The 15,848-nt window shown below is 38.1% G+C and overlaps 2 protein-coding genes across 3 annotated transcripts; both read left to right on the top strand.

Moving 5' to 3' along the window:
* Positions 1-3,083: 3,083 nt before the first annotated feature.
* Positions 3,084-5,326, top strand: LOC114522892. Of its 2 annotated transcripts, none has more exons than XM_028543670.1 (2): positions 3,084-3,432; positions 3,575-5,326. In XM_028543670.1, exons 1-2 carry the CDS (start codon positions 3,404-3,406, stop codon positions 5,199-5,201), a joined length of 1,656 nt encoding a protein of 551 aa, XP_028399471.1. In that variant the 5' UTR covers positions 3,084-3,403; the 3' UTR covers positions 5,202-5,326. The 2 variants fall into 2 exon arrangements, with proteins under 2 accessions (XP_028399471.1, XP_028399472.1); XM_028543671.1 differs by having other exon boundaries at positions 3,084-3,418.
* Positions 5,327-13,512: 8,186 nt separating this feature from the next.
* Positions 13,513-15,842, top strand: LOC114522876. Its single transcript, XM_028543649.1, has one exon. The coding sequence runs from the start codon at positions 14,131-14,133 to the stop codon at positions 15,739-15,741; it is 1,611 nt and encodes a 536-aa protein (XP_028399450.1). The 5' UTR covers positions 13,513-14,130; the 3' UTR covers positions 15,742-15,842.
* The last annotated feature ends 6 nt before the right edge of the window (positions 15,843-15,848 follow it).

The following is a 15,848-nucleotide window of genomic DNA, read 5'->3' on the forward strand; positions in this document are numbered from 1 at the left end:
TGTTTTATCACGTTTAAACGCGTCTCTTATGATCGTGGTCAACATTCAGAGTTTGCCACTCAAGATATCTCTATGACTTTCGGATCTTATTTAGTTTGTTGCAACGTATCTTTTTATGAAAACAAAGACATACTTTCCATGTTCGTAAATGGTATGACAAAGATACCAGAACATTGCGTGGTATTTATAATTACTCCGTTTCAGCCTCGCTACTTCGTCTTCCTGTTTGTCGGTAACCGTGAGATAAATTTCCCTGCTAAATATAAACTTAGAATAGCCTATAAAGACACTTAGTGAAAGAAGGAAAGTGTAATATGCAGATACAATAACGTTCCTGTCGCCACTCCCCCAGAACTTACTGCGTGATCTGTCAAAATGCTAGAAGAAATTGTGGGAATGATTTTGTCTGTGTTTTCGCTTTTCCTGAACGAAACGCCGCGTTTGTCTCAGCGAGAACAAATCTATGAGGCGGAAGAATCAAGTGAACGGCGACTGGCGGACGAAGATAAATGGCTGCCATATATCAACAAAGAATACGATGATTTTAATAACGAGAACGAATTGACTTCGCCATTGCCCGAATCAACCAGACAAAATTTGACAGGCTATCGTAGGTTAATCAGTGACATCTCACCTGAGATTGCGAGTTATCGGGAGTCTATTCGCAGAAGTTTTTGGACAAGTCTAAGTATAACTATCGCTGTTGTGCCCCTGACTGCTCTTACGATGGTACTGCAATATCTCGATTTAAAAACAACTGATCTTTGCATAGAATGGCAATATCACAACCACAGTTTGCCGTTGTCTGTAAAACGACTTCGAGTGATTGGCGACAGTGCGGGAGCAATGATATTAAATCTTTGGTTTCCCCTGACAACTGCGGTGCTGTTCAGCTGGAAAGTTTTCAAAATGAAATACTTTTCTACTTTTTATGTTGGTGTTATTTTTGGATTACCAGTAGTTATCTATTACCTAATGCTACTGGTATTTGGAGCCTATGGTACACATATGTATTATAGATATCCTTTAAATGTTCTTTTCTTTACTGGAATAATCACTGGCAGTATTGTCGTATTACGCAATATTCGAGCCAGCGATCAGACTGTGTCTTATTCTAACTTTCATATATTGTCTTTGGTATCGTCAGAATTTCTCGTGGGTTCTCTTCTGGCATACATCTACAAATATGCCACGGTTCCTTTCTTTAATAGCGTAAAAGAAGAGCAATATAAGTTCCTGATCGCTGCTATGGCTCCTGCGATGGTCATTTTCCCTGCAGTAATCCTGAAGCATATTGCTTTGAGGCGAAGCTCCGGAGTAGTGCATCCCGGTCGGAGTTTTGTTCTTGTATACGGTATTCGAGGTAGTGTAATTTACTTATACCGTACCATGCAAGCAGACTTCACAAACATTTGGCTGTTCGTTGGACTTTCATTGTTTTCCGGAGTTTTGAACTTTTTGAAGAAAGCAACCTATCGCTTAAGAATGAGATTGTGGAGTTACATCATCTCACGGTTGAAGCGAACTGTTTGCTGTCAAAGACTTCACGAAATGTCTCGTGACACACAACACTACAGAAGATTAAGAGCGGATTTAGAAATTCAGGACATGCTTTTTGAGTACATTACACTCGTTGTAAGTCAAGGAACCTTGGTCTTGTACATTGTAGAAAGTTTTAAAGTTTCTGTTTCATCCATCATTTACGAGACTTTGAGGAACATTGCTATTGGCATTGGAATCGACTTCTTTTTCAATGTTTTATCCAATTTTGTTCAAATCCATTACTACAACATTCCAATTAGGCGCGTGTGGTCAAAGTACTGGAAACGACATGTGTTGGCCAACCTCATCATTCTCATTGTGATGGTATCATATTTCAGCCCAGTCCTTCTTTCGGTTTTTAAGGCGCGCTTCAATAGGACTGGCGCAACGAACGGGATATTCATAGTCAAGAATTGCTCGTTGTTTTAGTCGGACTGTCCTGAAGATACATTGGACTTCAGGAACTTCATGTATATTTTATAGAGTAACAAATCTCACCCGAGATTCAGTATGCTAGAAAATTTATTCTGTCCAATAACCAGTTACCGCGTCCTCAGGTTTTAAAGCAATTTCAGTTGAAATTCAAAATGAATTAGCTTCAGTGGCAGGCCTAAATGCAGTTTGATAAATCAACAAAAGGCACTTTGTCTCGGTTCTCTATGGCATTATTGGGGAAATAAATTGTCATTTTACAGGTGTAAAAATTTTCATATGTTTAAACCGGCGAACCAATTGAAAAATTCCTTTGCACTAAAATACTGTAAAATACTCAATTGAAAACCCCTCAACGCGCAATATTTTACGTGATTTTACATTCTATGGACCCCGTATGGTTTTGAGGCTATTGTTTTGAGTGTTCTCAAACATTCTCAATAAGCCTTCTTGAGGTTGAAAGGATCTTAATTTTCGAGTGGAATTATACACACTTTAAATTCAAGCCAGGAACAGTTGAAGGAAAAATGAGTCAACTCTATCAGTCCTCCAGCAGGAATGGAACCTACGGTTTTTGCGATTCCAGTACAATGCTCTTCGATTCCTGTTCCTAGCTTGAATTTGAAGTGTGTATAATTCCACTCGAAAATTAAGACTCTTTCAACCTCTAGAATTTACCTACATCGATTGAAGTACCAAAAATCATAATTGATTTACTCTTAATAAGTGTTTATAAGTGTATCTTTTTGTTTGCGGTCTTTCCCATTCAAGTTGAGTTGTGATTATAATTGCCTTCAAATTCTATTGCCACTCAGGTTAAATTGATTTTAAAAATTTCCTTTTAGTAATAATATTTTTGAAATTATTTCACCGCTCAGTTAACTAAACGAAGTCACGCTGTTAAAGAGACAAAAAGAAACATTCTCGAAGACAGTTGTATAAAAAATATGGCTGTTTTATCATAAACTGAGCTGGTAAGATTGTGATCAACATTGACAGTTTGCGACTCAAGATTTGCGACTCAGAACGCGCGTTACAAACATGTTATTTGCAGTATAATTATGTATTTAATTCCGTTCCAATATAACCTGGAAACAACGTGGCAACAACTTCGTATCAAATGTGGTCAACAACTGCCTAAAATGGACTAAACACTTCTCGACGTTTCGACCTACATGGGGCCTTCGTCAAGAGTGTAGAAAATTAGGGAGAACACACGCGAAGTATGTGGGCAAAACTCGTGGTAGAAAGTAAACAAGGAAATGGAAAGTCATATCACTCCAGGCGTTGTGCCATGAGAAGTAGACTTTCATTTATCAGTGCCAGAAGGATGAAGAGTGCCAAGACTGTCGCTTTCGTGTCGTTCGCGGATATCGTTGGTACCAGAGATGGACAGAAGGCTTTAATTCTCATGTATCTTTGACGCGAGATGAGATTACCAGAGGTAATCCTTACTATGTATGTAATTACCCTTTCAGTATGGCTAGTTCGTCTTCCTTCTTGTGTACTGAATAAATTTCCCTGCTATAAGCTTGGACAATTGTAAGAGAAGGGAAATGTAATATAAAATACAATAATTCTTCTTTTACATCTTCCCCAGATCGTGTCAACAGCCATCCGTCGAAATGTTGGAAGAAATTGTGTGCATGATTCTGTCAGTGTTTTCGCTTTTCCTGAACGAAACGCCGCGTTTGTCTCGGCGAGAACAACCCTATGAAACGGACGAATCAAGTGAACGACGACTGATTGATGAAGATAAATGGCTGCCATATATCAACAAAGAATACGATGACTTTAATAACGAGGACGAATTGACTTCGCCATTGCCCGAATTAACCAGAGAAAGATTGACAGACTATCGCAGGTTAATTAGTGACATTTCACCTGAGATTGTAAGTTACCGGGAGTCCATTCGCAGAAGCTTTTGGACAAGTCTAAGTATAACTATCGCTGTTGTACCCCTGACTGCTTTTACGATGGTATTCCAATATCTCGATTTAGAAACGACTGATCTTTGCATAGAATGGCAATATCACAACCACAGTTTACCGTTGTCTGTAAAACGAATTAAGCTGATTGGCGTCACTGTGGAGGTAATAATAACTAACCTTTGGTTTCCCCTGACAACTGCGGTGCTGTTCAGCTGGAAAGTTTTAAAAATGAAGTACTTTTCTACTTTTTATGTTGGTGTTATTTTTGGATTATTGATAGTTATCTATGACTTATTTTTACTTGTATTTGGGGTCTACGGCACCCAGAGATATTACATGTATCCTGCAAATATACTTAATGTTACCGCAAAGATAATTTGTGGTATAGTGTTAATGCGAAGTATTCGAGCGCACGACCACGAACAGACAATATCTTATTCAAATTTACATATAATTATTTTGGTATCATTCGAGTTTGTCCTTGGTTCTCTCCTTGCATACTTCTACAGATACGCCATGGTTCCTTTCTTCAATAGTGTAAAAGAGGAACAATATAAGTTCCTGGTCGCTGCTATGGCTCCTGTGATAGCCATTATTCCTGTAGTAATCCTGAAGCATATTGCGTCGAGGAAAAGTTCCGAGATAATACATCCCGGTCGGAGTTTCATCCTGGTGTACTGTATCCGAGGTGGAGTGATTTACCTATACCGTACCATGCAAGCGGACTTCACAGACATTTGGCTGTTCGTTGGACTTTCATTGTTTTCCGGTGTTTTAAACTTTTTGAAGAAAGCAACCTATCGCGTAAGAATGAGATTGTGGAGTTACATCATCTCACGGTTGAAGCGAACTGTTTGCTGTCAAAGACTTCACGAAATGCCTCGTGACACACCACACTACAGAAGGTTAAGAGCGGATTTAGAAATTCAAGACATGCTTTTCGAGTATATTACACTCGTTGTAAGTCAAGGCACCTTGGTTTTGTACATTGTAGAAAGTTTTAAACTTTCTGTTTCGTCCATCGTTTATGAGACTTCGAGGAACATTGTCATTGGCATTGGAATCGACTTCTTTTTCAATGTTTTATCCAATTTTGTTCAAATTCATTACTACAACATTCCAATTAGTCGCGTGTGGTCAAAGTACTGGAAACGACATATTTTTGCTAACGTGCTCATTCTCATGGTGATAGTGTCATATTTCAGCCCAGTCCTTCTCTCGGTGTTTCAAGCGCGCTTCAATGGGACTGGCGCAAGGAACGAAATATTGACAGTCAAGAATTGCTCGTTGTTCTAGTCGGACTATAATTAGGATATATTAGTTTCCAGAACGTCAATATACTAAACAATTTATATGCATGCAATAAGGAGTATCTGTCCTCATTTTAAATTTATTTTGATATTCAAATGAATCGACTTTAACAGACCTAAAATGCAGATAGATAAATCAATAAATCACTAAGGGCACAACAATTGTCATTTTACAGGTGCAAAAATTTTCATATGTTTTCAGTACAGAACCACAGGAGGCATAACAAAACACTGTACTGATTATGGTCTAGCATATTCATCAATCCTTTAAGATGATCAATAGACTCTTCGAGAATTTGGTTTCTGCAAATGAAAATCGAAAATTGCTCAACATTCCATGGACCCCCCGTATGGTTTTGAAGCTATTGTTTTGTGTGTTTTCAAATAATTTTAATAAGTGTCTATAAGTGCATCTTTTTGTTTGCGGAATTTCCCACTCAAGTTAAATTACAATCATAATTGCCTTAAAATTCTATCGCCACTTAAGGTAAATTGTATCTATATATAGCTTCAATATTCCTTTACTAATGCTCTTAGCAAAGTTTAAAACATTATTAATTTGCTCTATATACCAAATAGCTCGCGGATACATTGAAATAACGTAACTTAACCCAAGCAAGAGTTGATAATTTTTTAACACGAATCAAGAGTCGCGCTGTCTAAGAGACAACAAGCAAAATGTTCCAAATTAGTACCAAATGATAAACACGCCCGTTTGCATTGTGATTTAATTGTGCAAGGTGTTAACTAATCGAATACAAAGCATACAACACTGCAAAAAAGCTTTTATTTCAGCCCTACTAAACGAAAACAAAATTTTGAGGAACTGCATGAGTGAGAAATTAAAATGCTTGTATATCCGTAGGCAGCCCAAAAATGATTTCGTTCTCGTGGCCCTCGCGCGTGTACGCGAATAATACACCGAGTAGACTCGCGTACACGCGTACACGCGCGAGTGCCACGAGAACGAAAACATTTCTGCACGTTGAGCAGGATCATTGTTATCAATTATTAATTTTAAGGACCGGGTTGTTTTGCTCTAACAGTGGATAAATCAAAGATAAAAATACTCTCGAGCCTGCTTCTTAAGCATCAAAGATGTACTTCAACGATGAAAAATAACATTACTAATATCGAAATATTCCAGCTCCATATTAATTTAATAATACAATCTAAGATCTAGACATAAAAGAGCTTTCAATTTTCCTATGAGCCATACAAAATAGGGTAGCAACTCTTTTATATATGCAATGTGTAATAGGGAACAATAAGGTTAACAATAGTTAACTTCCTTGCTCGATTTTAAATACTTTAAATAAATTTATATATTTTAATGTTTTAGCATAATTATGACGCAATAGTTTTAACTGTAATAACTTCCATCGTTTACGAGGCTTTGAGGAACAACGCTATTGGCATTGGAATCGACTTCTTTTTCAATGTTTTATCCAATTTTGTTCAAATTCATCACTACAACATTCCAATTAGTCGCGTGTGGTCGAAATACTGGAAACGACATATGTTGGCTAACCTCATCATTCTCGTGGTGACAGTGTCATATTTAGCCGAGTCCTTCTCTCTAATTTTCAAGCGCGCGTCAATGGGACTGGTGCGAGGAACGGGACATACATAATCAGGAATTGCTCATTGTTCTAGTGAAAATTGATCCTGTCCAATAACCCGTCACTGTCCTAGCTGATGTGGAGCCATTTTGATCATCCAACTGAGTCAGTTTCGGTTGCTCTAAGTTGCTAAATCCGTAGAATACACAAAATATTCTCGGTCTCAATGGCATCGTGGGCCACAATGATGCATGTGAAAGTCGACTAGCCACTAGGAGGTAACAACAGAGCAAGAACGGATCTAGCGAACTTGATGGCGCCATCGTTGCTATGGAAAATGCTAGGAAAACCCTCAAAAGTGGTTCTCACAATTGTTAGCATGCATGATTTTACTGTGTGGGAGGATGTTCTAGTAAAAGTAAATACAAAGAACTTTCAAAAAAAAAACAGTGAATGGTAGATACTCTTCTCTTTCAGTCCGCTTTATCAGGTCAGGATCTTTCAGGATTTCTCCTTCGAAAACGAAAACACTGTCACGTTGTACAAAAGTGGCGTCGGCAGCTTGATTAATGGACAGAAGTGATCAAACTATTCTACGTTGTGTCTTTCAAATCGACTATTTCACGGATTGGTAAAGATGAGTGTATAAAGACGCCTTTTTCATGCACCTATTAATTGATGCTGATTGGCAATTGAAAATATTGTTAATTATAGTTTGGTAATTGTTATATTGCGTTCCCTGTTTGATTACATCAACTTCCTGTTTGTCAAATACATTTCCTGCTTTGGAAGCTTTAAAATCCAGAGGCCATCGTGTGCAGGAGAAGGAAAATCTCATAATTTTCTACGGATACAAGAATTATTATCGTGTCACATCTTCTTCCAGTTCGTGTCTTCAGCAATCCGTCCAAATGTTGGAAGAAATTGTGGGAATGATTTTGTCAGCGTTTTCGCTTTTCCTGAACGAAGCGCCGCGTTTGTCTCGGAGAGAACAACTTCATGAGGCAGACGACTCAAGTGAAAGTCGACTGATAGAGGAAGATAAATGGCTGCCATATATCAACAAAGAATACGAGAACATTATTCCCGAAGACGAATTGACTTCTTCTTCATTGGCTGAATTGACAGGACAAAGATTGAGAAACTATCGTAGGCTTGGTGATGTCTCTTCTGAGCTTGTGAGTTATCGGAAGTCCATTTGCAAAAGCTTTTGGACAAGTCTAAGTGTAACTATCGCTATTATGCCTATAACAGCTTTCACGATGACTTTACTATATTTGGATTTAAAGACAACTGATCTTTGCATAGAATGGCAATATCACAACAACAGTTTACCGTTGTCTGTAAAACGACTTCGAGTGATTGGCGACAGCGTGGAGGCAATGGTAATAAATCTTTGGTTTCCCCTGACAACTGCGGTGCTGTTCAGCTGGAATGTTTTTAAAATGAAGTTCTTTTCTACTTTTTATGTTGGTGTTATTTTTGGATTAACGGCAGTTATCTATTACCTATTATTAATGGTATTTGGAGCCTATGGTACACATATGTATTATAGATATCCTTTAAATGTTCTTTTCTTTACTGGAATAATCACTGGCAGTATTGTCGTATTACGCAATATTCGAGCCAGCGAGCAGACTTTGTCTTATTCTAACTTTCATATATTCGCTCTGGTTTCGTCAGAATTCCTCGTGTCTTCTGTACTATCATTTGTTTACAGATACGGCACAATTCCTTTCTTTATAAGTGTAAAAGAAGAACAATATAAGTTCCTGGTCGCTGCTATGGCTCCTGCGATGGTCATTTTCCCTGCAGTAATCCTGAAGCATATTGCGTTGAGGCGAAGCTCCGGAGTAGTGCATCCCGGTCGGAGTTTTGTTCTTGTATACGGTATTCGAGGTGGTGTAATTTACCTATACCGTACCATGCAAGCAGACTTCACAAACATTTGGCTGTTCGTTGGACTTTCATTGTTTTCCGGAGTTTTGAACTTTTTGAAGAAAGCAACCTATCGCTTAAGAATGAGATTGTGGAGTTACATCATCTCACGGTTGAAGCGAACTGTTTGCTGTCAAAGACTTCACGAAATGCCTTGTGACACACCACACTACAGAAGATTAAGAGCGGATTTAGAAATACAAAACATGCTTTTTGAGTACATTACACTCGTTGTAAGTCAAGGGATGTTGGTATTGTACATTGTAGAAAGTTTTAAACTTTCTGTTTCGTCCGTGATTTACACGACTTTGAGGAACATCGCTATTGGCATTGGAATCGACTTTTTTTTCAATGTCTTATCCAATTTTGTTCAAATTCATTACTACAACATTCCAATTAGTCGTGTGTGGTCGAAGTACTGGAAAAGACATCTGTTGGCTAACCTCATCATTATTATGGTGACAATGTCATATTTTAGCCCAGTCCTTTTCCCAGTTTTTCGAGCGCGGCTGAATAGGACTGGCACGAGAAACGGGACGTACCAAGTCAAGAATTGCACGTTGTTTTAGTCAGGTTGTGCTGAAGATTTAGCATTTATTGCGATAATTCGCAGGAAAATACAGTAAATCAAGGGAATAACAGTGATGAATAAGTTTATAAAAGAAAATATATAACGGAATTCGTAAATTTTAGGGTTTGGTATAAAGCCCAGCATGAAAGGTGGGAGAGCGAGCAGCCATGAATCAAATGTTTGTTGTTGCCATTCAACATACAAATAATCCCAATGCTATTCTTACAAAAGGCTCTAGAGTTCAGTGCACGTTATGCAGGCGTTCCGAATTTAACTGTAAACAAGACGCCTGTTCTGGCGTTAACTCCGGCGCACGTGCCAGTCTTCAATATAGAGCTTCTGAACATAAACAATACAGTTCATATTCGCATTTAGATGCCTTGCGTACCTAAATGTTCGATCGCGAAATTCAGAAGCACATCGTACTTTAAAAAGTATAGAAGTTAAATCGTTCAAGAATGTAAATAAACGGTATGATACATTCGCTTTGTCTTACACTTTGCCTTTGGAATTCGCGCTTATATAGTTATATTAAATCTTCAATCCTGTGCAAACTACGACGAGTCAAAGCGCCCATACACGACCACATCATCTTGTTAAACGGCGAAATAGCAGCGATATTACTAAAATAGGACCAGAATCTACACGTATAAAATATCTTCTTACCCCAATTCAGTCTAAACTTAATCGAAAAGCATGAAAAGAACGGTTTATTTGTTCCTCTTGGAGGAATTGCCGTATCATGCGAGCGAAATCGAATCGCGCATCGGAAAATTAGCCAAAGCTGTGCACCACAACTCTTGGGAGACAAGACTGGGACGTAGATAAATCCAATCATATACACATTTTAAATATTAGAATGTTTCGCGCCATTACAGACTTGCGACGACGAAAAATAATAAAAAAAAAAAATAAAAAAAACAAAAAAAAACAAAACAAAACCGAGGCGAATTTTCAACTCCGTCGCTGACGCCGGAGTAAAAATTGTATTTCTTTTGTCACCTCCATTCATTCATTAAGTATAACAGAGTGACACACCCTATTTGCAACTCCACAGAGCGTCACAAGCACGTGGCTACATAGGAGATTGCCAAGTTATTTGAGATAACTTAATTTGAGCACTAGTCAAATATGAGTTCAGACAAATATTTTCTAACGGATATATTTCACGGCTCAATTCGCCAAACTACTCACGAGACAAAAGAAGAAATTTCCGAAGGTAATTAACAAAATTAAACACAACTGCATCTTTTATCATAAACATGGCTAGCATTGTTATCCAAGATGAAAGTTTGCGATAAAACATTTTACGATGCATTCATGTGTCAAATGACGGTGTTCTCTCTGGTACAAAAGCAGAGATAGATTTCAAAGGATCAATGCACTATCCTTTAAAGCCACTGTAGGAAGCTTATGCATTCCGCTACTAAATATATTAATACAAGCAAAGTAAAAAATTTTTTCATTCGTAGATGGTATTACAAAATAGTTTAACATTGTTCGGTCATTGTAATTGCCCTTTTCACTATGCATGGTTAATTCGTCTTCCTGCTTTTAATGTACAAATTCCTTTGCTAAATCCAGAACCTAGAACTCATCGCAAAGCAAGAGAAATATATATTATACGGATAAAATATTTCCCGTCTCACCTCTCGCTCAAAATCGTGTCTACAGCGTTTTAGTCGTCAATCATGTTGGAAGAAATTGTGGAAATGATTCTGTCAGTGTTTTCGCTTTTCCTGAACGAAACGCCGCGTTTGTCTCGGCGAGAACAACTTCATGAGGCAGACGACTCTAATGAAAGTCGACCGATGGAGGAAGATAAATGGCTGCCATATATCAACAAAGAATACAATGACTTTAATAACGACAACGAATTGATTTCCCCATTTTCCGAATTCACTAGACAAAGATTGGCAGAATATCGCAGGATTGGTGATATCTCATCGGTTCAGATTGTGAGTTATCGGAAGTCTATTTGCAAAAGTTTTTGGACAAGTCTAAGTATAACAATCGCTATTTTACCCCTAACGATATTTCTGATGGCGTTGATATATTTGGATTTCAAGACAAATGATATTTGCATAGAATGGCAATATCACAACCACAGTTTACCGTTGTCTGTAAAACGGACTCGATTGATTGGCCACAGTGTGGAAGTGTTAATAATATTCCTTTGGTTTCCTCTCAAAGCTGTAGTGCTGTTCGGCTGGAAAGTTTTCAAAATGAAGTACTTTTCTACTTTTTATGTTGGTCTTATTTTAGGATTAATGGTAGTTATCTATTACTTATTTTTACTGGTATTTGGGATCTACGGCACGCACGTGTATTACAGATCTCCTGCAAATGTTCTTTACTTTATTGGAATAATCATCTGTTGTATGGTTATATTGCACAATATTCGAGCCAGCGAGCAGAACATATCTTATTCCAACTTCCATATATTGGGTTTGGTATCGTCAGAATTTCTCCTGGGTTCTCTGCTGTCATACATTTACAGTTACGCAATAGTTCCTTTCTTCAATGGTTTAAAAGAAGAACAATATAAGTTTATGATCGCTGCTATGGCTCCTGCGATGGCCATTATTCCTGCAGTAATCCTGAAGCATATTGCGTTGAGGCGAAGTTCCGGGGTAGTACATCCCGGTCGGAGTTTTGTTTTTGTGTACAGTATTCGAGGTGGTGTAATTTACCTATACCGTACCATGCAAGCGGACTTCACGAACATTTGGCTGTTCGTTGGACTTTCATTATTTTCTGGTGCTTTGAACTTTTTGGCGAAAGCAACCGATCGGGTAAGAATGAGATTGTGGAGTTACATCATCTCACGGTTGAAGCGAACTGTTTGCTGTCAAAGACTTCACGAAATGCCTCGTGACACACCACACTACAGAAGGTTAAGAGCGGACTTAGAAATTCAAGACATGTTTTTCGAGTACATTACACTCGTTGTAAGTCAAGGAACCTTGGTCTTGTTCATTGTAGAAAGTTTTAAACTTTCTGTTTCGTCCGTCGTTTACGAGACTTTGAGGAACATTGCTATTGGCATTGGAATCGACTTCTTTTTTAATGTCTTATCCAATTTTGTTCAAATTCATTACTACAACATTCCTATTAGTCGCGTGTGGTCAAAGTACTGGAAACGACATATGTTGGCTAATCTCGTTATTCTCATGGTGATGGTGTCATATTTTACCCCAGTCCTTATATCGGTTTTTAAAGTCCGCGTCAATGGGACTGGCACAGACCACGGGGCATACATTGTCAGAAACTGTACCTTGTCTCAGTAACAGCCTATTAAGAGGACGAGACAAGTTAAGGCTATCTATTTAGTCCAATCGAAGTAGATTGTAGAATCAACCTTTAGTAGAAACGACATTTGTTTGCTAACCTCATCGTTGTCATGGTGATGGTGTCCATGCGCGCGTCCAAGGGTCTCGCGCTAGGAACGGAACGTACATAGTCAGGAATTGTACTTTATTTTAGGGCAGGCCTACCTAAAAATCTAGATAACTATAAGACTCTCAATTAAGTCCATTTTACTGAGTAAAGTGTGGAGTCAACACTTATTATAGTGGTGTATCCCAGATGATCTTGCTCTTATATTTTAGCCAATCAGCGGTCAAAATGGTTGTTGAAGTAGAAATTCATTCGCAGGTTTTAATGTATTATATATGTTTATATATCTCGTCATTCGTTATGAAACTTATCGAAATTTTGGGACTAGGCCTAGTTCATAAATAGTTCAGTTCGCCATAAATTTTAAACCGAAATATTTTTATCTATATTTTGGCAACTAGTACTAGTCCCTGTATTTTCCCGCTTGTAAGTACAATGTTTTAGGCTATGTTCATACGAGCGTCGTTTTCGAGCGTTTTCAAAATTAAATCGTTTTTTTTATTTTATTGTATAGACCTCGTACCCACAGAACAGGACACAGAGAAAAGACCCTGGGTACGAGGTTGCTTCAGCAGTGACTATGAACGACTTCTTACGTCGTCGTGCAAAACTCGTCTGATTCAAAATGACTGTCGGGAATAACAAAGAAATTGTGCCCTAGCTAACAGTTTCCCCCCTCTCATCTCCGTCATTCAACGTTCGCCGTCGTAAACAAAACAGAAAAAATACTTCCAAATTCACGTTGAGAGGAAGTCAAGATTTACCAAGCATATGAAAACTAATGAATCTAATGTTGATTAATAAATTTTGCAACACCACATAGCTTAGGTATATGAGCGTCACAAGCATGTGGCTACATAGGAGATTGCCAAGTTATTTGAGATAAGTTAATTTGAGCACTAGTCAAATATGAGTTCAGATAAATATTTTCTCACGAATATATTTCACGGCTCAAGAAATTTTCCAAGGTAATTAACAAAATTAAACACAACTGTTTTATCATAAACATGCCTGGCATTCAAGATTGCAGTTTGCGATTGAACATTTTACAATGCATGCATGTGTCAAACGACGGTGCTCTCTCTGGTACAAAAACAGAAATAGATTTCAAAGGATCAATGAATGCACTACCCTCAAAAGCCACTGAAGGGAGCTTATGCATTCCGCTACTAAATATACTAAATATATTAATAATCAAACGAAGTAAGATATTTCTTCATTCGTAGATGGTATTACAAAACATTTTAATATTGTTAGGTCTTTGTAATTGCCCTTTCACTATATGCATGGTTAATTCGTCTTCCTGCAGGTAATGTACAAATTCCTCGCCAAATCCACAACCCAGAACTCATCGCAAAGCAAGAGAAATATATACTATACGGATAGAATAATTCTCGTATCACCTCTCGCTTTAAATCGTGTCTACAGCGATTCAGTCGTCAATCATGTTGGAAGAAATTGTGGGAATGATTCTGTCAGTGTTTTCGCTTTTCCTGAACGAAACGCCGCGTTTGTCTCGGCGAGAACAACCCTATGAAACGGACGAATCAAGTGAACGACGACTGATTGACGAAGATAAATGGCTGCCATATATCAATAAAGAATACGATGACTTTAATAACGAGGACGAATTGACTTCGCCATTGCCAGAATTAACCAGAGAAAGATTGACAGACTATCGTAGGTTAATTAGTGACGTCTCACCTGAGATTGTAAGTTATCGGGAGTCCATTCGAAGAAGCTTTTGGACAAGTCTAAGTATAACTATCGCTGTTGTGCCCCTGACTGCTATTACGATGGTATTCCAATATCTCGATTTAAAAACAACTGATCTTTGTATAGAATGGCAATATCACAACCACAGTTTACCGTTGTCTGTAAAACGAATTAAACTGATTGGCGTCAGTGTGGAGGTATTAATAGTAAACCTTTGGTTTCCCCTGACAACTGCGTTGCTGTTCAGCTGGAAAGTCTTTAAACTAAAGTACTTTTCTACTTTTTATGTTGGCGTTATTTTTGGATTATTGATAGTTATCTATGACCTATTTTTACTTGTATTTGGGGTCTACGGCACCCAGAGATACTACATGTATCCTGCAAATATACTTAATGTTACCGCAAAGATAATTTGTGGTATAGTGTTAATGCGAAGTATTCGAGCGCACGACCACGAACAGACAATATCTTATTCAAATTTACATATAATGATTTTGGTATCATTGGAGTTTGTCCTCGGTTCTTTCCTGGCATACTTCTACAGATACGCTGTAGTTCCTTTCTTCAATAGTGTGAAAAACGAAGACTACAAGTTTTTGATCGCTGCTATGTTTCCTGTGATAATCATTATTCCTGTAGTAATCCTAAAGCATATTGCGTCGAGGAAAAGTTCCGAGATAATACATCCCGGTCGGAGTTTCATCCTGGTGTACTGTATCCGAGGTGGAGTAATTTACCTATACCGTACCATGCAAGCGGACTTCACCAACATTTGGCTGTTCGTTGGACTTTCATTGTTTTCCGGCGTTTTAAACCTTTTAAAGAAAGCAACCTATCGCATAAGAATGAAATTGTGGAGTTACATCATCTCACGGTTGAGGCGAACTGTTTGCTGTCAAAGACTTCACGAAATACCTCGTGACACACCACACTACAGAAGGTTAAGAGCGGATTTAGAAATTCAAGACATGCTTTTCGAGTATATTACACTCGTTGTAAGTCAAGGAACCTTAGTCTTGTACATTGTAGAAAGTTTTAAACTTTCTGTTTCGTCCATCATTTACGAGACTTTGAGGAACGTCGTTATTGGAATTGGAATCGACTTCTTTTTCAATGTTTTATCCAATTTCGTTCAAATTCATTACTACAACATTCCAATTAGTCGCGTGTGGTCAAAGTACTGGAAACGACATATGCTTGCTAACGTCATCATTCTCATGGTGATAGTGTCATATTTCAGCCCAGTCCTTCTCTCGGTGTTTCAAGCGCGCTTCAATGGGACTGGGCCGACTGGCGCAAGGAACGGAATATTGACAGACAAGAATTGCTCGTTGTTCTAGTCGGACTATGCTTAAGATATATTGGGTTCCAAGATCTTTCTATAGAGTATCAAATCTCACCTGAACGTCAATATACTAAACAATTCATATCCATGTAATAAGGAGAG

The sequence above is a fragment of the Dendronephthya gigantea genome, unplaced genomic scaffold, assembly GCF_004324835.1.
Source record: "Dendronephthya gigantea isolate DGI-Jeju-01 unplaced genomic scaffold, DenGig_1.0 000024F, whole genome shotgun sequence".
NCBI lineage: Eukaryota > Metazoa > Cnidaria > Anthozoa > Malacalcyonacea > Nephtheidae > Dendronephthya > Dendronephthya gigantea.